The 24,943-nt window shown below is 34.3% G+C and overlaps 1 protein-coding gene and 1 non-coding gene across 4 annotated transcripts in view; one reads left to right on the top strand and one right to left on the bottom strand.

The window, feature by feature from the left end:
• Positions 1 to 24,943, top strand: part of LOC138694406 (uncharacterized) — a 160,122-nt gene that overhangs the window by 112,026 nt on the left and 23,153 nt on the right. For 2 of the 3 annotated variants that reach the window (XM_069818098.1, XM_069818100.1), the window contains exons 2-3: positions 6,430 to 6,556; positions 18,352 to 18,483. In XM_069818098.1, the coding sequence (XP_069674199.1) occupies positions 6,430 to 6,556; positions 18,352 to 18,483 (259 nt within the window). Of the gene's footprint in view, positions 1 to 6,429; positions 6,651 to 18,351; positions 18,484 to 24,943 lie in introns of all 3 variants that reach the window. The other variant, XM_069818099.1, reaches the window with a different exon arrangement.
• Positions 8,382 to 8,458, bottom strand: TRNAC-GCA (transfer RNA cysteine (anticodon GCA)). The gene has a single exon. It is a non-coding gene; the product is annotated as a tRNA-Cys (tRNA).

The raw sequence follows: 24,943 nt of genomic DNA on the forward strand, positions 1-24,943 counted from the left end.
TCATACAGAAAATGAAATTCATGACCGTAAAAAATGCTGCTTGAAAGCAACACCGTGTAAGTAGCAAAATTTGATTTGTTTTATTGAATTATTTCAACGTTACAATTGCTTGTTTGTTAAAATGTGTATATGATAACATTATGCAATTTGTGTGCTTTTGGGATATATATATATATATATATATATATATATATATATATATATATAGGTCTCAAATTTATTCCCACTACCGCAGCAGAAATCATGCATGTGATAAAACAACTAAAAACAAAATATTCCTCTGGATATGATGAAATTCCAAGTAAAGTTCTGAAAGCTTGTTCTGAAATATTATCCCCTCCGTTAAGCTATCTATGCAATTTGTCAATGCAATGTGGTATTTTTCCAGAAAGACTTAAATATTCAATAGTAAAACCAATATACAAAAAGGGAGATAATGTACTATTGCTAATTACAGACCCATATCATTATTAACAACATTTTCAAAAGTGTTTGAGAAAGTTATGTATAATAGATTATATCATTACCTGGAGTCCAACAATATATAAGTTTTAGAACAGTTTGGATTTAGAAAACAAAAATCGACAGAGAATGCTGCTTTTAGTTTGGTGGATGAAATACTAAATTCATTAAATTCGAAACTACATGTAGGTGGGATTTTTTGTGACTTGGCTAAAGCATTTGATTGTGTAGACCATAGTATATTAGTAAAAAAATTGAAGTTTTATGGTATTAAAGATGAGATGTTGGGTTGGTTTACATCGTACTTATCAAATAGAAAACAAAAAGTAGAAATAAATGTACCAAATAGTCATAAAGTTGCTTATTCAGAATTTAGAAATATTAAACATGGTGTTCCGCAGGGGTCAGTTTTAGGTCCATTGTTGTTTCTAGTTTATATTAATGATTTAGCCTTGACCATAAACAATTCATCCCATGTAATTTTATTTGCAGATGATACAAGTGTAATTATTTCAAGCAAACAATACGATCATTTTATAAACACTTCTAATACAGTGCTGAATCTAATGAATGAATGGTTCCATGCAAATAAACTAGCACTTAATGTTGATAAAACCAGTGCAGTCAAATTTAGTACACACAATAGTGCTCAGGTTTCCTACAGTATTCGATTAAATGGAACTCATCTCAAAGAATCTATAAGCACAAAGTTTCTTGGTTTAGAATTGGATAATCACTTGAACTGGAAAACGCATATAGAATGTATTACTCGTAAATTGAGCTCTGCCTGTTATGCATTAAGATCCTTATCTACTATTGGTGATATAAACTTACTTAAAATGTCATACTTTGCATATTTTCACTCTGTAATGAAATATGGATTAATATTCTGGGGTAACTCGTCTGAAGCTAAACACGTTTTTGTTTTACAAAAGAAAGCTATAAGAATAATGGCCGGTGTGCATAAAAGGACCTCATGTAAAAATATTTTCCGAAACTTAGAAATCTTGACTTTACCTTGTGAATACATTCTTTCCCTAATGATGCTGTATATTAAGAACCAAGATAAATTCAGTACTAATCAAGACATTCATCATTTTAATACAAGACATAAATCAGATCTTCATCTACCCTCTGTTAGTCTAAGCTGTTTTAAAAAAGGAGTTCGCTATTCATGTATAACAGTCTTCAATGCACTGCCTAATTATCTTAAAGATTTGAAGAACAACGAGAAAAAGTTCAGAAAAGAATTAACCAAATTTCTACATACTCATACCTTCTACACAATTGATGAATTGTTTATGCTTGTGAATTGAATTATTGTACTTAAATGACATGTACAATTTTATATAGCTCAACTAAAATATGTTTTTATATTGACTTAATCTGTTTACTATGTATTGTATTTTTTGTTTAGCATAACTGATGAATTGTATGTACTGTAAATTGAATAGTATACTGTATAGGTCAACTGATGAATTGTTTAAGCTTATAAATTGAATTAATCTACTTCATATGAATTGTATAGCTTAACGAAAATAAGTTTGTAAATTGAACTAATTTGATTGTATATGTTTGTATAGTTTGGCTGATGAATTGTATATGTTCTTAAAATGATTACTAGTCTGTGTAGCTCTACTGATGAATTGTATATAGACCTACTGTAAATTGAATGGTAATATGTATAGCTCAACTGATGAATTGTTTATGATTATAAATTGAATTAATCTACTTGATATTAATTGCACAAATTTGTATAGCTTAATGAAAGTATGCTACTTTGTATTGTATATATTTGTATAGTTTTGGCCGATGAATTGTATATGCTTTAAATTGAATAGTAATCTATATAGCTCTACTGATAAATTGTTTGTGTTTGTAATTTGAAGTAGTTTGCATGATATGTATTATCAATTTCTGTATATCACAACTGGTTGAATTGTTTATGCCTTAAATTTAATTAAATTGTTTTGTATTATAATATAGCTCAACTTATGAATGATCGTTTGCGTTTGTAAATTTAATAATCTGATTGGCTATGTATTGTATACTTTTAGTAGAGCCATCGATGTAGCTCAGTCGGCAGACTCGCTGGGCTGCTGATCCGGAGCTGCGTTCGGGCTTGGGTTGGATCCCCCTTTGGACTTTGGTTTCTTCGGAGGTTTTCCCCAGCCGTGGGACTGAAGCCGGATGGTCTATGGCGAGTCCTTGGCATCAACCCCTTTGATTTGATTACCCCCTTTGATTTGATTACCTGGTTGGGTTTTTCCGAGGTTTCCCCCACCGAAAAGGCAAATACCGGGTAATGTTTTGGCGAATCCTCGGACCTCATCTTATCTCACCACATCTCGCCAAAATGTAAAAAAATTGTACAAAATAGTAAAAATTGTAGAAAATTACTAAATTGTAAAACTATAAAAATTTGTAAAAATTGTAATTGTAATATTGTAAAATGTTGACATGTTCCACATCTTAAAGCTTCATTGCTCATGTAAAATCTATGGAATAAAATAAATGAATGAATGAATGAATGAATGAATGAATGAATGAATGAATGAATGAATGAATGAATGAATGAATGAATAATGTCAATTAATGCTCCGCCATAAATGTAACTAAAACCTTGTGCATCCCTCGTGTTTATCGTACGGCTCGTCCTCCCCCCACACGTTACCTGCACGTTGTTTACATTTTCACTGTGCCTAAACGAGACGCTCTACTGTACTTCAATATGTAGGTTTCATCGATCTGGTTCTTAAAACCGTTTTAGCCGTTACCAAATAATGACCACTATGTATATCACACCCTGTATAGACTGTAACTTCGTTTACTAACATTATATTATTTTGATTTTTTCATTTACTTGGTTATTTAACGACGCTGTAACAACTATGAGGTTATTTAACGTCGATGGAATTGGTGATAGTGAGATGATATTTGGCGATATGAGGCCGAGGATTCGCCATAGATTACCTGACATTTGCCTTAAGATTGGGGAAAACCTCGGAAAAAATCAACCAGGTAATCAGCTCAAGCGGGAATCAAATACGCTCTTGAGGAAACTTCGGATCGGCAGGGAAGCTCTTTAGCTGACAGAGCTACGCCGGTGGCTCTACTATTTTGATTAAACATAATGTAGTGTACGTATAAAACTGATCGGAAATTCCTATCGTACAATGTAAATTTGTGTAAGGTATGTACTTTTTCTATAGAATGTATTCGTTATTTTCAGTTCATTATAATTATGTACAAAAATCATGTAGAATACTTCTGTTAGAATATTGATTGTATATTCCCAACTCGAGCGTTTCATTCTCCTCAGAGATAAGTTATTCTGCTTTATTAATTGTATTACTCACACTGTATGTAGCATCTCGTACAATTTCTCTACATCTTCTTTCATGCCTTTTTCTGGGCTATAGGCATCTACCACTGCATATGTCCTTTTGATATTGCAGGACATAATATGTCATTATATTATAATCATTATCCTTTCAATATAAAATATGTATGATGTTATTTTTTACTTCCATTTAGGGTCTACCACTATTGCAATGAATTTATGATTTGGCACGAATGTAATTCTCAACTTCGTAATAGAATGCGTAATCTTGTAACTCTGTTGTTCCCTGTAATTTCTTCCTTTTTCATTAAGTACAGCATGTTCATTTTTGTTGAATGTATACAGGGTGTTTCAAAAATACGGGGCATAATTTCAGGTATGTATTTCCCACATGTAGATAATCAAAATAGTTCATTACAACATGTGTCCGGAAATGCTTTATTTCCGAGTTATGGCCTTCACAACATTGAAATTCACTGGAACGTTTTTCTTTCCGCAGGTCATTGCCGTCAAAGGAAACATTAAGAGGGCACTCTGACAGTTCATTCCGAGGCGAAGGTTACATTCAGTGTTGTGTAGGCGTTAGACTGTGCGACATGTATTCAAATCAAGAGCTGGCAGATATACACTTCATGTATGGTAAGGCGGACGGCAATGCTGCGCTGGCTCGTCGTTTGTACCAGGAGAGGTACCCACAGCGACAATGTCCAGATCGGAAGACATTTGTACGTCTCCATTACCGTCTGTGCGAGTATGGAGTTTAGACATCAAACTGATAGGCCTGTAATTGTTCAGGTCATCTTTTGTTCTCTTCTTGTGCAGAAGGTTTATGGTGCTTTTATACCACTGGCTGGGAAACTCTTCCGTTTCTAGTATGGTGTTGAATAATTTTGTAGATGCTTGGACTACTACTTCCTGGCCCCACTTCAGGCATTCGTTGAGTATTCCGTCTTCTCCTGTCCTTTTCCCATTCTTCAAGTGGCCTATGGCGTTTCTGATTTCGCTGATTAGAATGGGTGGAATTTCATCATCCCTTGCATACATGGTTTCGATGTCGCTCCTCAGCATTTGGGCGCCTGTATACAGAGTTCTGTAGAATTTCGTGGAGGCTTCTATTATATTTTTCCTCGAGGTTTGCCTGTCTCCATCGGTCCCCTTCACTCCTAACATCCAATGTTTGCCTTCGCTCAAGTGGAACCTTAATTTCTTTACCGATCTGCATTCCTCCAAGATTAGCCTAGTCTTGTCTGTAGTATACTCTCTTAGATCCTTTCTAATTTCTCTCTTCGTTCTTTTGTTTAATTCTGCATATTCTGTTAACGAGTACTCTTGGGCTGCTTTCATTCTTCCTCGTTCTTCTATTAAGCTTATTGTGTTTTCGCTTAGTTTATGTCTATTCTTTATCTCACTATTTATGACTACTGAATCGGTCGTAGCTTGTAAGATACTGTCTTCCATGGTGTTATAGAGAGTCTGAACTCGTGATTCTGCGATATGATATTGTTCAAGTTTCTGTTGTAATACAATCTTGTACTTCTCTATGTCGATGTTTTCTGCATTAGGTCTGTGTTTCGGTGTGAAATGGCGTTTCCTTCTGGGTAGCCTAATGTAAGCACGAAGGTGTCTATGGTCCGTATCGAACTTCAACCCGTTCAGCACTTGCACGTCTCGAATATCTGTGAGGCTATTGCTTAGGATGAAATCAATCTCGTTTCTAGTTTTCCCGTTCGGAGCCTGCCAGGTCCATTTGGAAGCTGTGCTTTTCCTATAGAATGAATTGCTTATCTTCAGCTCGTGCTCCTGTGCGAATTGAATCAATCTTTCCCCTCTCCCATTCCTTTGTCCATAGCCATGAGGACCGATCGCTTCTTCTTCGACATGGTTCTTTGTGCCTATTTTGCTGTTAAAATCGCCAATGACTAATGTCCTTTGCGTTCTATAAGAGTTCACTGTTTTGTCCAGTTCATTGTAGAATTGTTCAAGTTCCTCTTCTGTGCTAGCTTCTGTTCGTGCATACACTTCGATTATTGCAAATTTTTGTTTGTTCACATTTAACGACAGGACCGCTATTCTTTCACTAACTCCTCTAATTTGTTCTATGCAGTTTTTAAGCCTTTTATTTATTAGAAATCCCACTCCCTTCTGACCTTTTGTTTGACCAATGTAGCTTAAGACATTTCCATTAGATTTTTCTATTATTGCTTCTCCCTCTTTTCTCACTTCACATAGGGCTATAACGTCAAATTTCACTTCCTGCATTGCGTGATCCAATTCGGTTTCTCTTTCTGTCGTCCTTAGTGTTCTTACACTTCAACTCATAGGGCCTATTAAATTTTTAAATGCTATGTTTTATTTAACGACGCTCGCAACTGCAGAGGTTATATCAGCGTCGCCGGATGTGCCGAATTTTTTTCCCACAGGAGTACTTTTACATGCCAGTAAATCTACTGACATAAGTCTGTCGCATTTAAGCACACTTAAATGCCATCGACCTGGTCCGGGATCGAACCCGCAACCTTGGCCATAGAAGGCCAGCGCTATACCAACTCGCCAACCAGGTCTACTAAACTCATATTACTGTTAATTTCTTGCAATTTTGAATTTTTTCTTTTTTTTCTTTACAGTTGACACTGCTTATTGGATTGGTGCAAGCATTGGGACAGAAAAACAATGATGGCTATACAGATGAAAACCGTCCTTACGAGTTTGGATTCATTATATCTGGATACCAGCATCGTTATGAGAAAAAAGGTTATTACATTTGCTTCTGTACCATTAAAGAAGAATCTCTAATATCAGAAGCAAACATGGTGAGCTGAGATGCAAAGAAACTTGAAGTATAGAGGTACAATTAAATATTGCGTAAAATATTTGCTTGATTCAAAAGTTTTTAGATAGAAATTTACAATTTACTTTTTGACGATTGAGTTATGAAATATTCTTACAATTTTACACGAGTGTTTATTGTTATTTGAATGCGTCTCTATGTCGCCATAGTCATAGGGTTTCATTTTCTTGTAACTTATAACAAAACATATTTTAATGTTCAATTCAGAATGTGTAACTAAAAGATAGCGATTAGCGAATACATGTCGAAAGGAAAGGCCAGTTCAAAAGGGAAACAATTCAAAATTTGAACTTTTGAGAAAACTGAATTTTAAAGTTTTATGTTGCTGTGAAAAATCGAAGAATCATTGAAATTACTCCAATTTATGTTAATGATGTTTAATATAATACTATAAGTTCCAGTTAGAGTGATTTTAATTGGATTTCTCACGGCAACATGAAACTTTAAAACGCAATTATCTCAGAACTTTAAGTTCTGATTCGATTCCTTTTGGAACTGGCCGTAGATTTGTAAAATAGATTCAATTCAATGAAGGTAGCATCAGTATGAGAGATAAATCTCAGTCGGTGTGGCCATATTATGATGTTAAGTCCACATCTGTGAAGTAACGGTTAGCGCGTCTGACCACGAAACCAGGTTCGATTCCCGGTCGGGGCAAGTTACCTGGTTGAGGTTTTTTCCGGGATTTTCCGTCAACCCAATATGAGCAAATGATGGGTACCTATCGGTGCTGGTCCCCGGACTCATTTCACCGGTATTATCATCTTTATCCCATTCAGACGCGATATAATCTAAGATGTTGATAAAGCATCGTAAAATAACCTACTAAAAATTATTATGTTAATGTTGGGGCTGTGCGAATTGTACTGTAAGAAGAATCACTAAGCACTGGAGAACAGCTATCAACATTTTCTTTTCGTAACCAAAGATACAGTACGAATATTTAGTCCTGACAGTCGCCCACAATGTGCGCCTGGATCAGGCGAGTCCATTAAGTTACGTCAAGGGGTGTTCGGGTAAGTCAGTCGCTTGCATTCAGAGCGATTGGATGTCACACTTGCTGTAGAGCGGTATGTTTCAAATACAGATAAGCTGTAGCGCATTTCCTTACTGACCGCTCGCCCTTATCTCTACTCCGGAGCTCTCCCCACTACACTCCTATTAGGCCTACGTCCCCTCTTTCGCGTCGGCGAGCTGTCAGGACTAAATAATCATTCTGTACTTGCGAAAGCGACTTCGTTAAGATCCATGTAGATTGACATGTGCAAATTGGGTATTAGTATAGTGTGACTTTAGAACGAATGCTTATCATGCCATTGAGATGTCAGTAAGGCCTAATGTCGCAGAAATACATGAACATTTTACAATACAATAGATGAGTTAAGCAAAATCTCTATTTTCGTTTGTGTTTGTATAAAAATAATGGCATAGTGTATGCTTTAAAGTTCTTCTTTTATATAAGGGAAGTAGAAAAGAAATTGCATATGATGTTCAAAAAGTTTAAATTAATCAAATGCTCATATGAGTTTAATACACTAAAAACAAAATTTTGGAAGATCTACGTAATTCAAACAATGTCTGATTATGTAAATATCATATAAATGTACTTTATATAACATCTTGTGTCAGTAGTTTTATAGAAACAAGCATGAAAGTGTAAAATATTGCTCATTTGTCGTGTTGTAAACAATTTTATGTATTATCATAATTTAATTCGAGAAAAATTCGTTCCGGCACCGGGAATCGAACCCGGGACCTCTCAGCTCTGCGCGCTGAGTGCTCTTTCCAACTGAGCTATACCGGGACACGATCCAGGGTGCCGGCCGAACTCTTCTCGTTGTAATGTTTTACGGCCTTACTACCTGCACTTTAGCCAATGTAAGTCATACATACAGGAGCGCATATTTAAATGACTTTATGGCCATATTCAACCTCAGTTTGTGATAACTGCTAACAGTTAATACATCACATATTCATTATATATGAGGTCTCGCTTACCTCATTGAATATTACACGACTACTATGAAGTAGCCAATGTGTATTATCATCATTTAATTCGAGAATATGTGATAAATTTTATGTATTTATACAATATTAATGATATTTGAACGACGTGACACAAATTCGTTAGGCATAAATCACTCTAAAGCTAATGCCTTTAACGAAGGATTGTACAGAATGGAATCGAAAGGGAGGGGAAATGGGAGGAGAAATTTAAAAGGTACGCGAAAATACGTCCTAGCAAAGGGAGTTCGGGGCTGAGAAACTGAATATATGAGCTCCTAGCTTATTGGCCACTTGTTTCACTCCGGGTTTCGCTGCTCCACTTAAGAAGCTCTAGAAAATGTTGAAGGGGAAAAGTCGAAAATGGACGTAACCTTTTAGGTACCACATACGAGGGAGGGGGGATGCGCTCGAAAACCTGACTGCAGGAAGGGGAAAAATATGGCGGAAGGTGTAAGTCTGCACATTGGAAGGTACTTCGTCCTTTCGCAGTGCGAGTGGAGTCGAGTAAACTCGCTCGTGTATAGTTGCCTCGTTTAATTATTGGGCAGCGGCATTCCTTTTAAGATTTGTAGGTCTTTATTGCATGCACCGATAATAAAATGAAAATGCGACGTTGTCACGTCTTGTTTGTTGCTGCTATATATTAATATAACATGGATATGGGCTAGGCTTAATTGCTCAAAGCATGAGTTAATTTGAAGATTATTTATATTATTTAGATTATTTATTTTAAATTAATTATTTAAAGAAATAATTAAATAGAATAAGTGAATAATAAAATAAAGTAATATAAGTAAAATTATGAAATTTTATTTTAAATGTAAATAATTAATTAAAATAGGCGTACTTACTTTTTAATATCTATTCATCATCCGTGTCACTTTCTCTTAAATCCACAATGAAACGTTCCCCATCTCCTGTTGTGTCTTGTATCCAGTACCGTTCTCCGACCTTGATTGTGTGGTCAACACAGAACGACCAGAGGTTAGAATTTATGTTTTCAACTCCTTCTCTTAAATGCTCACACACACTAGCACTGAGGGTTGGAGTTGTATTGTTTTTCCTCACATGTGACTTAAGGCGAGCCCATACTAGCTCTATCGGGTTAAGAACACAATGATAAAGGGTGAGACGAAGAACTTCATGTCCATAAGAGGTAGCTAATTCGTCCACTATGTATGTTTTATTAATATTGGCTTTCCTAATTGTTTGCATCATGGCTGCTTTAATAGGAATGGGATGAGGCACTGGAAATTTGTGATATTGCGTAAAATTTATGATGTCTTTTACAGATGATCTAAGAGTGGGAAATTTGATAGCTTGCCTGGAGTGATAACTCGCATTATCCATAATAATAACACATTTTTTGTCTCTTGGTAAATTATGGAGTAATCTAGTTTTGAACCAATTTTCGAAAACTTCACCTGTCATTTCATCGTAACTATCCGCTTTAGAATCTTATATGTTTCTTGCAGATAAATAAAGACAATTGGGAACCCATCCCTCTCTTCCCCCAGCATGAAGCACCATGATACGCTTCCCTCTTGAAGATGGAGATTTCAAAATACAATTGCATGTGCCATCATACCATCCTTTCCGAACAACATCGTGCGTATCGTACCATGTTTCATCAAGAAATACAATTTGGGATCCTTCAGACCGCAGTTTATTTAGGCGTTGCAAATAATTATAACGTCATGCCACAATTCTTGCGGATTCCATAATAGCTTGTTTCCTTTTCAGGATACGAAAACGAAACCCAAGTTTTTTAACCAATTCTCTTAAGGTTGTTTCTCCATAAGGAAAACCGGAAAGTTTGACTTTTTGTAATAATTCTTTTATTGTTAAGAATTGGCTCTTATTGTAAGAACTATATATTTCACGGCGAATGTAATCACACGTAAAACCATCTACTTTATTAAATTTTGTGACTTTGTGTCCACGCTTTTTAGGTGTCTTAGGTCCCTTTTTTACAGTTTTACTTACAGTATTTCTATTTAATTTAAGAATTTTAGATGTATCCGAAATTTTTCCTTGACCTAAATTGTTTTTCAGAACATACGCGTGAGCATTGCACACAAACGTTTGACACTGCTTACATAATTTTGGTCTAGCTTTTGAATTTGAATTGTTATTTAACTCTGATATATTATTATTATTATTATTATTATTATTATTATTATTATTATTATTATTATTACCATCGTCGTTATTGACGTTCATGGGTATCGGTTCCGACACTTCACTCGCTTCCCACGGCCTCCACATTTTTATTATACACTGAACTGTAATATAATTAATTTTCACTGTGAACTAGAACAAGACACACTGCTAAAATTTGCAACTCTGGTTTATACACTCCGCGTGGAGTATTGGAGCGGCCTTCAAAAGACTTGACAACGACAATGGACAGCGCGACATAATTAAAATTATTGAAACTACAAAGCTTCCGTCCTCTTTGACACCGCTAGCCTACTAATTGAACGTGGCTACTATAACAGGTGTGATGTTCGATGGCTAGGGCAAGGCATGGAAACGTAACCTCGTTCATATGGTAATATATGGAAACTGAGCCAGGGCATCTATATCGGGAACTTTATAGGGAAGAACCGCGGAAATACCTAAGGCAGGATGAGTTGTCTCAATTTAAGAGACTAGCCAATTGGCTCTGAGGTGAGGAGTCTATTGAATTATGACTTGAGTCCTAATGTCTTGCCCCAACGTAGAGACCAGCCAATTGGCTCTGTGGTGACTCAGGACGTGATTGGTGAGAAGGCACTAGTTGAGAAGTGATTATTATTAAATATTTGAAAAAATGCCGTAATCTTGATGGGGAAGGGAATGTAGGTCCGTGGCCCATTTCTTTTAGGGCTCATCCCGACATTTGTTTTAGCGCCTTAGGAAAACCACGGCACAGAGCAGGCCTGGGCTTAAACACCTCCATTGAAGTACTGCAGACTAACCCTTAACTCCCCACTCCACATTCCCGGCAGAGACAGTTATGTATCGGATCGATACGAGTAGACCTGAAGACAAACATTGCTGACTGACGGATTGTATAAGGTATGCATCATAACTTTCGGCTCTCACTGGTCGCCTAAAATCCACCACTGATGCACAGTGCTTTACTATGTATTCGTTTCTGAATTGGTGAAGCAGAAAGGACATAGGCGGGGTATCTCCTTTGTTTTTTCCTTCCCCTTTATGCACAGGGCTGGTACAGAGTATTACAAAAGTATTTTTGATGTAATCCATGTTTATGTGTGGTATCGTAATCTGTAGTTTAGAGGAATAAAAACAACATAAAATGAGCGATCATAAGTTTAAATTTGAGATAATGCAGTAACAAAACTCGATCACTTTTAATTATCCATGAGAAGGTTTTTTATAATGACTTATTGGCAGATCCTACGAAATAAAAACTGATCCGTAACCTGCATTATTTTAACATTACGTACAAAGAAAACTGTTCGATTGAAGTTAGTTCAACCTCTGTTCAATTCCATTATCTTCACATAGCGGTAGTGTTAAGTGTTCATTATTACCTAATTAATTAATTAATTACTTTTCATCAGTATGACAAATTAAATAATTGATATGCAGTCTCTAAAAATTCTAGAAATTAATTTCAATAATGTATGACAATTTAATGGAATGTAAATTGCCCGAAAAGGAAATGGTGTCCGCCAGACGCCGCGCGATCTTCTGTACCCACACAAATGCCACGATCATTGACAATACGCTTCCAACTGCAGATATTATTCAGCGTCTAAATTCAACATGGGTGAGAAATGGCAGACGAATTTTGCATGAAGTTCCATTTCAAGGACAGGGTTTTTTTTTACAGTCCATATATTTACTACCCTGGTTTCTCATCTTTAATTTCCTTCCGGAAGAAACCATGCTCAAGACTATACAGATCTTCAACATCTATAACCCTATGCTGGGATAAAGTCGCAGACTACGGATCCAACGGCCAGCATGATAATTAGGTACTAGACTATGGAGGACGAGTAGAAGTTTCGGAAATAAAGGCGAGCAAGACAAAAAAAAAATAACTGTTGCTCATCTCAAGCGAAGTGGCTTCTCTAAACACTGTATTACAGAACACAACGCTCTCTGTTCTGTCACATTGTGTTTTATATAATAATAATAATAATAATAATAATAATAATAATAATAATAATAATAATAATAATAATAACAATAATAATAATAATAACAATAATAATAATAATAATAATAATAATAATAATTTTTTGCAAAAATTTCAAGAAGGGGGGAAAATACTACGATAAAAGGAAAAATGGATGTTGTAAAAGATATTGTTAAATAATAGAAGAAATGCAGCTAAGATGATACGGTATATTATGAGAAGAGAAAACAGATTAAATAGAGACGGCGTAATTTGGAAACCAGAGGGATAAAAGAAAGAGAGGTAGATGACAACCCACATGGGAAGAAGAAATTTATTTATTTATATTTATTTAAATTTAAATATATAGAATAAAGAATATAATTACAAAACAAACAAGAGAAATAGAAATAAAATAATACAAGCAATATAAAAAGAAGATACAGTAGTATTAACACAATTTGAGACCGAATGACCAGCGCTCGTGCTCGGTCGCAGTTCAGATATAATATTAAAATAAAATAATAATAATAATAATAATAATAATAATAATAAAAATAAATACGTAAAATAAAATAGGAACTAAAATACAATTACAGCGGCAATGGAATTATATAATATAATATTAACACTAGAGAAGAATAATATCGCATGTGAAAAGTAGGACTAATATATATTTCAAAATTATAGAATACAAATATAAAATAGGTTGATTAATTCATACACATAGGCTATAAATTTATTTAATCAAATTGAAGATATTAACACGTTTCTAATTTTCTTGTTATATGATAGTGGGTTACATGTTAGAAGTTCTGGGTGTAATTTAGTTAAAGCATTGTACAACCGAGGGCCAAAATTAATGCTATGCTTTAGACCAGCAGATGTGAGACATTTAGGTTCTACTAATGTTGAATTAATATTTCGTCTTGTGTCATAATTGTGTGTCTGTAATACAAACTTATTACGATTTTTATGATAAAATTTTAACAGCGTATACTTATAAATTTGTTCAATATTAAATACATTAAATTCAGAATAAATTAATTTAGTTTGATAATCGAAACGTTTCTTCAAACAAATTTTAATTATTCGTTTTTGTAGAAAATTTAACGGACTAAGATTAATTTTTGTACTTCCACCCCCAAACAATTATACCATATTGAATGATAGACTGAATAATGGCCAAATAAACATTTCGTAGAACTCTAATGGGTAAGTAGCATCGAAGATTAACGAATTTATAAATTGTTTTACGAAGCCTCTTACAAAGATAAGTAATGTGATGAGGCCATTTTAAATTCTGATCAATAATGATACCCAGATATTTGACATACGTGTCTTATTTCAATGGTGGACATTTACAACTTTTGGGATCTAAACAATTTTCACTGTGTATTATTTGTCTATATTCATCGCTAAATTTTAAATTTTGAACACTGGCAGCTGTTAACGAAAAAGGAACTAAAGTTGATTTAGATATATTTAAAGAAAGGAAGTTGGAATTAAGCCATTTTTTAACAATGTTAGCACCTATATTAGCATTTCCATATGCTTCCTGCCAAGAAAAACCACTGAAAATAACTACTGTATCATCCGCATATGAATATATAGATCCATTAAATTTTTCTAAATTTATATTTAGCAGATCATTAACATATATTAGAAATAAAATAGGTCCCAAAATTGTTCCTTGCGGTACACCTATATCAATATATTTGTATTCACTAAATTGATCTTCAATTTTGGTCATTTGCCTTCTGTTACTAAAATATGATTGGAATAATTTTAAAACTATACCTCTAATTCCAATAGTATGTAGTTTGTCCAAAAGTAAATTATGATTGATAGTGTCAAAAGCTTTCCGTAGATCCAAGAAAATACCCAAACATTTGTTTCCGATATCTAGTTCATTGATAGTTTTTCCAGTAACATTAATAAGAGCATCATCAGTAGAAATATTATTGCGGAAACCAAACTAATTTTTAGAGAGGATTTTATGTTTTTCTAAATAATTTATTAATCTATTCTTTAAACATTTTTCAAGCAATTAGGAAAATGTTGGAAGTAAAGATATAGGTCTATAGTTATTTAAATTATTTTTATCTCCAGATTTGTATATTGGAATTACTATGGCACATTTCAAAACGTCTGGGAATATACCTTGCACAAAACATAAGTTAAAAATATGAACCATGGGTTTTAATATATATTTGATAATAATTTTGAAAGTATTATTCTTAATTCCATCTATACCAGGAGCAACATTATTTTTTAATTTCTTAACCAAAATAATAATTTCGTCTTCAGTTACAAGGAAAAGAAATATGGAGGAAGCTAAATGTTCATCTTGTAGAGAAGAGTTAAAATTTGACTTATTAATGTCAGAAGTAACTTTGTGTCCTATCTCTGAAAAATAATTATTAAATTCGTTTGCAATCTCTTTTCTGCAATTTAATATTTCACCCTTATCGTTTTTTAATTCCTTGATTGGCTGTTTATTTTGTACATTTGCATCTGTAGCTTCATTTATAACTTGCCAGAATTTTTTAGGTTCATTTTTGTATCTATCAAATTTGGATTCATAACATTTAATTTTCGTTTTTCGAAGATGAAGATTATGCAATAAAGAAACCTCACAGATGAATACTGACTAGATCAGAGAACTGGAGAAAGAAGATATCTTTTGGTTGAGGAAACCTGTGTTATCAGTTACAGAAAATTTCTTTATATAATAATAATAATAATAATAATAATAATAATAATAATAATAATAATAATAATAATAATAAAATATCTAACGCAGGGCAGCGAAATATGTCAAAATGGGGAAGGGACATGGAGAAGAGAAAATAAAAGATTAAGGGTGGGAATTTCTCAAATGAAGACGACCAAAAGCCAGGCTTAGCGCATTGTTTAAGGCACAAATGGGACACAAAGCATGGACCGACATCAATGCTAGATTAGTGACACCATCGTACTTAGGCAGGGCTGATCATATTATGAAGTTTAAATATAGAAAACAAAAACAGACCTGGCAAAATTTTCCTTTGTTTTGCATACAATATTAGATTGGAACAGGTTACCAGCGGCAATCTTTCAGGATGGTCCTCTCAAAATCAATACATTTAAGAAAAGGTTGAAAAGATTAGGCTGAAAATTTAATTGTAGGTGCAGTATAATTATCTAAGTTACGTCATGTAATTAATTAAGTTGATGTGTAATTAAGTTACTTGTAATTAAGTTGATATGCAATTAAGGTGCCTTGTACCGGTAATTACTTAGAGTAAGTTGAAAAATAGTTAAGTTTAATAGAAATACTTGTAAGTTAGGTTTACTTTTGCCTATAGGAGGCTATAATCATTTTTATCGTCCTTTCACTTTTCTCAGTTCCTACATCTACACTCTTTAATTATCCTACCATACAATTTCTATCCTACATACTAAATTCTATTATTTTCCTGCTCACATCATTTAAGTTTGTACAATCCAATTCTAAACCTCCTTCCAAATTCATTATAATCCTGTGGAGTTAACTAATTGTTTTCTAAGACCATTCTGCAGTTCGCTTTGTTCAGTCTTTATTCTATAGCTGTCCATTATATCTGTTTTACCACACGTAAATCACTCACTTTTTCATACTTTATACACTATTAAATTACTCCTGTACATTATATATATATATATATAATTAATATAATCCTACTACTTCAGTCCATTTTTCTATTCTTTTCCGTTGCATTTGTCACAAGAAGATTCAATTTACTTTATTACACTACAACTCGCATTAAATTCTTTTTGCACACATTTAAAACACATTTCAAACACAGTATTACCTTCTAGTAACACTGCATCCGCCTGCAACACATAAAAATCCTTATAAAATTCCCATTTTCTAAGGTTGTATTCTTTCCCTTCATTGTCCGTTTGCTTTCATTTGTACAAGCTCTCACAACCTATTCTCCCTCATTTCTCATTCGTTCTTGACTACTTCTGCAAGAACTTCTCGCCTCCTCATCTGTCTTCATATGTGGGCTACTTCATTTGCTCCATTACCTCTTCCCCTTTCCTCCCTGATTTCCCTTTTTAGTTTCTCCATGTCTTCCTTCCACTTTTCTACTCTTTTCGTCATACCGTTCTCTCTTGAAATCACGTCATTATTGCTGATTCTTGAATAATGCAGGTTGTTGAACCTTTCTTTGTTCAGTTCGTCTATGGCTCCTTGTTACGTGCCTTCCTCCAGTTTAGCACTTTCACAACAGCTGGTTCTAGTCTCGCTATGCTTGGTGATTATTTCTGTCTTTGACATAATAAAATTATGTTTCGTTTGTTAACCCTTGATCTTGCTTGCCACATGATGATTCTTGCATATTTCTTCGTACAAGGATTTCTCTCTGTTCTATGTTGCTTATCTGGATCGATGTACTCTAACTCAGCTGTTCCATTTCGGTCATCTTTATTTCTTGCTGTTGCTGATACTTCTTTTCCACTTATCGAATGATTTCTTGTCCACAATTCGGAGTTTTAAAAATTTCTTTCACAGTATCCCAAGTCTCATTATTTTTACTTTGCCATTGCTCATTATGACAAACTGTCCTCTTTTTCTTGCCTCTTTTAGGAATGGTAACAATAATTTTCTTCTACTTCTCGTTTCATAATTAAGATCTCGCTGGTTTCGAATCCTTGTTCCCTTCAATTTTTTTAGTTTACTTACAATTTCTTCCTTCGTTCTCATGCTTAGAAATTTCACTAGAATTGGGCGACTTCTGCTTTTGTCTAGTGTGTATTGCTTGCTCTATGTGGTCTTCACTAACATTTAGCTTGAATATCTCCCAACACACCTTGTAAACTGCCTCGTACTTTTCCATTCCGTATTTACGTCCATCCTAGAAATACAATTTTATTGTTCACGCGAACAATTGAGCCGTTCAGAACTGAAGTGGTGTAAGTGAAAAATGGGTAATGAGGGTTAAAGTAAACATTCTGTAAAATACAGCGGAAAGTAGCAATTGATATGTTCTTCGTGCTATCCACTGACTACTAATAGTTTAAATAAATTGAATATTAATTGCTACTTTGTGCTGCATTTTACAGAATGTTTACTTTAAACCTCATTACCCAATTTTGACTTACATCACTTCTGCTCTGAACGGCTCAATTATTAGTACATACTTCTGTCAAATAGGTGTCAGAAGGTCTATTTTGATGAACAAATGCGTTTCTTTCGTCTGTGAGAGATATTTTAGTGTTCTTTTCCTTTTCAGGCGACAATTTAAAATTTTGTAGAGGAAAATGTATCACTTCTTATTATGTCATGTTATATATTTAAAGGTGTATTTGTGTTATTAATTTTGTCGAGGTTTGGTATCATTATATTATAGTTTCTATCGAATGTTGTTACTTAATGTAAGAATTGACACGTGAGAAACGTACTATGAAAACATAATGTAATTTTATTCAGCCATTGCTTTATTATATTGCTATCATAGCCATGTATATTACTTCTGCAGCAATGTAATAATGTAGGTGTTAAATACTTGTCGGTTTGTTATACAGATGAAAGCGGCATAATCACTGGAGAGTACGGATTCGTTACTGCTGACGGCTATTACCACGTGACAAAGTACGCTACGGACGAGAGAGGATTATTCAGAATACTGAAGACCAAGACCATGAAAGTTGCATTTCGTAAGTATGATAATTAGTTTTGATGAGATATCTGGACATACAATATTCAATAAAATTAGATTTTAAGGCGGAAAAATCAAGCCAAGGACATGAATGAATTCAGATAGTACTCACCCAAACGTCCACACTCATAAGCTTATACGTTCACACTCACATGTTTGCACATTAACATTCGAAAGCTAACAGTAACAGTCGTGTATATATATATATATATATATATATATATATATATATTCATATATTCATACATGTACACTCGTACACTTATGAATTCACACTCGCGTGTTCACACATTGAGCCTCATATATCATGCATTTACACTCGTATATTCACAGGGAGACTCGTATACTATTGCATTCATGCTCACATAATAATACATTGAGACTCATCCTCATGTATTCACAATCGTGTACTTACATAATGAAGCTCATATACTCACGCATTTACACTTATATATCCGTGTATTCACACTCACATACTCACACATTGAAACTCGTACCTCATGTATGAATTTTTTAATAAGACATTATTTACTGCATGCCCCATAACAAGTATTAACACTACATGCATTTGTGTTAATCATTTTCACTGATTATTACATATTATAGGGCTTTCATTTCAAAACTTTCCAGTCTAAATAACTAATTATTTAAATTGAATTCAATTTAAACAAAAAACACGTCAATTTAGATATTGAGGGGAAGTCTGAAACAGGCTTTTAGATTTAACCTCCACCCCCAGCGACCCCCACTTTGAAATTTCGAATGGCACCTCTATATTTTTACACTTAAATATGGAAGAGCATTCAATTGTTTATACACCTCATTGATTTGTTTTCTACCGTCGCCAGGCAACCTGTATTTTTGTTATTATCAATTGATTGTAGGATGAAAACACAGCTTATTTTGTGTAATTTCCTAAATTTAATCAATAAGGATGATTTCTGTTCTCTCTTGAAAGGTATACACCATTTTAAAATAATTTAATACACAAACACAACACTATTACATGAAATGCTTAATAAGTTTTTGTAGCTTTATTCTCTTCAGCTCTAATCAACAATAACAACAATCCAGGTTGCAGGCGACGATAGGAAACAAAAGATGGGAAAACAAATGAATGAGGTGTATAAACAATTGAATGGTCTTTCATATTTAAGTATAAAAATATATGGGTGCCATATGAAATTTTAAAGTGGAGATGGCTGCGAGGTGGGGGGTGAAATCTAAAATGCAATTAAGCCTAGTTTTATATTTCCCCCTGAATATCTAAATTGACGTGTTTTTTGTTTAAATTGATTTAAATTTAAATAATTAGTTATTTAGACTGGGAAGTTTTGAAATGAAAGCTCTGTATACAATTTCTGCGGCCTTTGAATTTATTCTGTGACCTTTTGTACCGCGTTAAAATTTATACTTCAGACAAACTTTTGAAAAATCTTTAAATAATGAACTATGAGTTTTTTTTTCACTAGATTTCACAACACTGCCACGAAATTTGTATATTTGTTTCTTCAAGATCATGCACTCCCACAATATAATGGTTCGCTATTTGTATGTCTCTTCTGCACACATAGTTTGGTTCTCTACAATTTTGAAGCGGTGAAAGTAGACACCAAATTTTCCGTTTCCTATTAGAATTGCCGTGAGGTTATGACTTAATGAATCTTTGTCCTTAGTGTATTTCTTATATTCGGAAGATAATATGTCTTTTGTTGTTCTTTGACATTCTGTTTCGAGTATTCGTATTCGAATATTCACACATTGACACTCGTATACTTACGCATGTACACGCAGATACTCACGCATATACACTCATGTTCATGCATTCATACTTCTATGCTTACATATTAAGGCTCGTATATCACGCATTCATACTCGTGTACTCTTACATTGAGATTCGTATACTCATATTATATTCACACTATTAGACTACCGTACTCTTACACGTTGAGACTTGTATTCCCATGTATTTACACTCATATACTCACTGATTTGCGCTCATGTACTTATGCATTCGTATTCATACACTCACACATTGAGACTCGTATCCTCATGTATTACACTGGTCTACTCATATATTGACACTCCATTTTTCCTCCATATCTCTAAACCTTTGGACAAGAAGGTATACTCCGTCGGCAAAATCAAGGCCCTCTTAACTTCCTCTTTTTCGGTCTCCTCGTTGAGCCTAGTATGTTCATTCATTGCGACTCATATACTCACGTATTCACTCTCGTATACTTATATATTAACACGTTGCGAACTCCACGAGTTTAGTATGATGTGGTCTGTTTGTGATGCGAGTTGAAAATTTCTGAATTGATGCCCTGTAAATAGAGTAGTGAACTTATAGCATAATAATATGCAGAGTGCACAAACACAAAGATACGTACCTTGATGGTTATGATAATAGGAATAATAATAATAATAATAATAATAATAATAATAATAATAATAATAATAAAGCAGGTATCAGATAGACATAGACTATATACTGATACAGAAAATATTTCAAAATTGCTTAAAAAATGCAAGACTTTACCAGGAGCGGATATTAACTCAGATCATTTCCTGCTGAACAAGATAAGATAAAGATAGGTGACGAAGAAAATGAATATGGAAAAACTGAAGAGGAAAGAAGGAAATTTGAAGCACATTTTCAAGAGGAAGCCGCTTCGTTAGAATCCATATCTGGGAATAGTAATGAGTACTGGACTCATCTAAAAGTTGTATACAGATAATAGCAGAAGAAACAATAGAATACAGAGAAGGTATGAGAATAAGGAACCTTGGGCCACAGAGAAAAGTTGGAGAAGATGGAAGAAAAAAGAAATGGTAAAACATCAACACAGAAGAAAGTACAAGAAACTAAACAATGAACTAAGAAAAGAAGCTGATATGACGAAGGAAGATTGGACGAAAGAGAAATGTAAAGAAATAAAGGATCTAGAGAAAAAAGGAAGGTACGGTTTAATGTACCGCGAAGTAAAATTTTTGACTTCACTAACGAGGGGGTAAGAAGCAAAGGGGTACAAGTGATATTTCCAAGAACATGAGTTAAGTGCATCCAGGGCAAGCTAAAACATTTAAAATTCTAGTGGCAAAGAGATGCATCTTTTAACCACATCACACACTAAAATTGAAATAAAAATTTCACGAAATTTACGAAATCTTAAGCACTTTCAACTACATTTTCTCAGAAATAACTTAAATGCACTTATACCTCTTCGCATCTGACTCTCTCAAATGTGAACAGGAAATCCATTTGGTTGATAGAGGACGATATCGGAAATTAAATAACAGACAGACAAGGAATACTAAACAGATGGACGAAATATGTAGAAGAGTTATATAAGACAAGAAATCGTCCAGGTGACTTAGCTACAGAAGAAGAAGAAGAAGCTATATTAAAAGACGAAAAAGGATTTTCTATTTTAAGGGAAGAAATTGAAATAGCGCTTAAGGGAATGAAGAATGGGAAAGCAACAGGAGTTGATGGAATCCCCATTGAATTAGTGAAATGCTTGGGTGAAGACAAGAAGGAAATTCTATCATTATGCAATGAAATATATGAGAAAGGGGAATGGCCTCAAGATTTTACGGAGACAGTGTTGATTCCAATACCGAAGAAAAATAATGTGAAGAAGTATAAAGAGTTCAGGACTATCAGCCTGATATCGCACTCGGCGAAGATTCTCCTGCGAATACTGAATCGACGTTTATATTTCAAGATGAAAGGACTGTTGGAAGAAGAACAATTTGGCTTCAGGAAGGGAAATAGATACGATGGGTGCAATTGGACTGCTACGAACAATCAGCGAAAGATACCTCGAGAAGAATAAAGGAGTGTATAGTATTTTTGGACCTAGAAATGGCGTTTGACAGAGTGGATTTGGATAAACTGATGGAAATCCTGAAGAAAATAGGTGTGGATTGGAAAGAGAGAAGGCTATTCAGTAATCTTTATATGAAGCAACGAGTCAAAGTGAGGATAGGAGAAGAAATGTCTGAAGGCAGTGAAATAGGAAGAGGAGTACGACAAGAATGTCCTTTATCACCTACCCTGTTCAACATCTACTTGGAGGATTCAGTGAAGAACTGTTTTAAGAACACGGGAGGGGGATGATAGTGGGGGGAGGGAAGAAAAATAAAGTGCATAAGATTTGCTGAAGAGATAGCGTTGTTAGCAGAAAAAGAGGTGGTAGGGGAAGCTGTTGTACCTAGGAACAAGTTGTACCTGGGCACACTTCGTTTATTTTCAAGGTTATGTGGTGGAATTTTTGTTTTCTCAGTTGACCACTTTAATTTCATCATTCAGCTGTTCTGTGAATGATTTATTTTTTGTTGAAGCGATCTGGAGAGATTTTATTTTAAAAATCTGTTTTTGAACGTAAAAAATAAGTAGCCCTAATGTTCAAATTAATGAATTATTTTTAATTGATTCTTTAGATACACGATTAAAAACTTAAATCTATATTTTAAACCCTGTTATTCTAGCTACGAATTCATGTGATTATTGGCTTGTTTTCAGTACCTCAGTCTTGAAAACTTGCTGAGATATATTTTACTGATTCCTGATGTACCTAGGGACGGTATACGTGGGTACAACTGTCTTCAGGTGGACCTCATTAGATTTTAAATATTTTTGTCAATAAATTACTCTTATGATGAGTAATCAAAAATAGTATTTAGTAATGACCTTTAAGGGGTTTCAGCTTTAGTGGAAATTCCATGTAGTAAATAAAAAATGAAGAGACAAACCCTGACAAAATTATTCTCCTCCCAGGAAAAGAATAACTCATAATCCTAAAAAAGGAAAGACAAGCGCTTTAACAGATACGCCAGAGAAAACCGAAATAGGAGAAAGAAAAAGAAAGTTGAGTGAGAAGAGAAATATGATGAATAAAGTTCAGAAACGGAAGAAGTTGAAGCCAAAATTTCTGTTTCCAGAAGATAATTCAGAAGAGACTGCAGATGAGCTTCGATGAAGTTCACTCTGTTGCTGTATGCAGATAGTTTTTAATTTGCAGATATATTAGTCTACATTCTGTTTATCCAGTTATAATTGGTTTACATAATATTCTTATAGAAGTTGGTGTTCCGAAGAAACTAGTTCAATTTATTAAAATGTGTCTCAGTGAAACGTACAGCAGAGTCCATATAGGTCAGTTTCTGTCAAGTGCTTTTCCAATTCACTGCGGGCTAAAGCAAGGAGATGCACTATCAACTTTACTTTTTAACTTCGCTCTAGAATATGCCATTGGGAAAGTTCAGGATAACAGAGAGAGTTTGGAATTGAACTGGTTACATCACCTGTCTATGCGGATGTTAGGAGAAAATCCACAAACGATTAGGGAAAACACGGGAATTTTACTTGAAGCAAGTAAAGAGATAGGTTTGGAAGTAAATTCCGAAAAGATCAAGTATATGATTTTATCTCGTGACCAGAATATTGTACGAAATGAAGATATGAAAATTGGAAATTTATCCTTTAAAGAGGTGGAAAAATTCAAATATCTTGGAGCAACAGTAACAAATGTAAATGACACTCAGGAAGAAATTAAACGCAGAATAAACATGGGAATTCCTGTTATTATTCGGTTGAGAAACTTTAGTCATCTAGTCTGCTATCAAAAACTCTGAAAGTTAGAATTTATAAAACAGTTATATTACAGGTTGTTCTGTATGGTTGTGAAACTTAGACTCTCACTTTGAGAGAGGAACAGAGATTAAGGGTGAATAAGAGTAAAGTTCTTAGGAAAAATATTTGGGATTAAAAGGGATGAAGTTGCAGGAGAATGGAGAAAGTTACACAACGCAGAACTGCACACATAATTCAGCTGACATAATTAGGAACATTAAATCTAGATGTTTGAGATGGACAGGGCATGTAGCACGTACAAAGTATGGGCGAAACCAGAAATGCATATAGAGTGTTAGTTGGGAGGCCGGAGGAAAAATATATTTGAGGAGGCCGAGACGTACATGGAAGGATAATATTAAAATGGATTTGAGGGAGTTGAGATATGATGATAGAGACTGATTAATCTTGCACAAGATAGGGACCGATGGCGGACTTACTGTATGTGAGGGAGGCAATGAATCTGCGGGTTCCTTAAAAGCCGTAAGTAAGTAAGTATGTAAGTAATTACATATTATGTTATAGGTTCGAATATCGTAGTAAGCAGAAATGTAGACTACAGAATAAAATGTGAAGATCCAAAGATCCATGTCTGGAATCATACGATACTGGAGCACACTATAGCTTTCTGAACCATGTGTCTATTTGTACAGTACATAGCAACAAAGATTCACGGGAGATACGTTTACAAGTTGCAGACAAAATTCTTGTGTGTTACATAATACTTGAGTTATTTATATCGGTAATGATACCCACAGATCAATTGCAATTTCGTAAATCTACCTGCAGTTTCATTGCTCAATAAACTGGCAACTAA

The sequence above is a fragment of the Periplaneta americana genome, chromosome 2 (assembly GCF_040183065.1).
Source record: "Periplaneta americana isolate PAMFEO1 chromosome 2, P.americana_PAMFEO1_priV1, whole genome shotgun sequence".
NCBI classification, from domain to species: Eukaryota; Metazoa; Arthropoda; class Insecta; order Blattodea; family Blattidae; genus Periplaneta; species Periplaneta americana.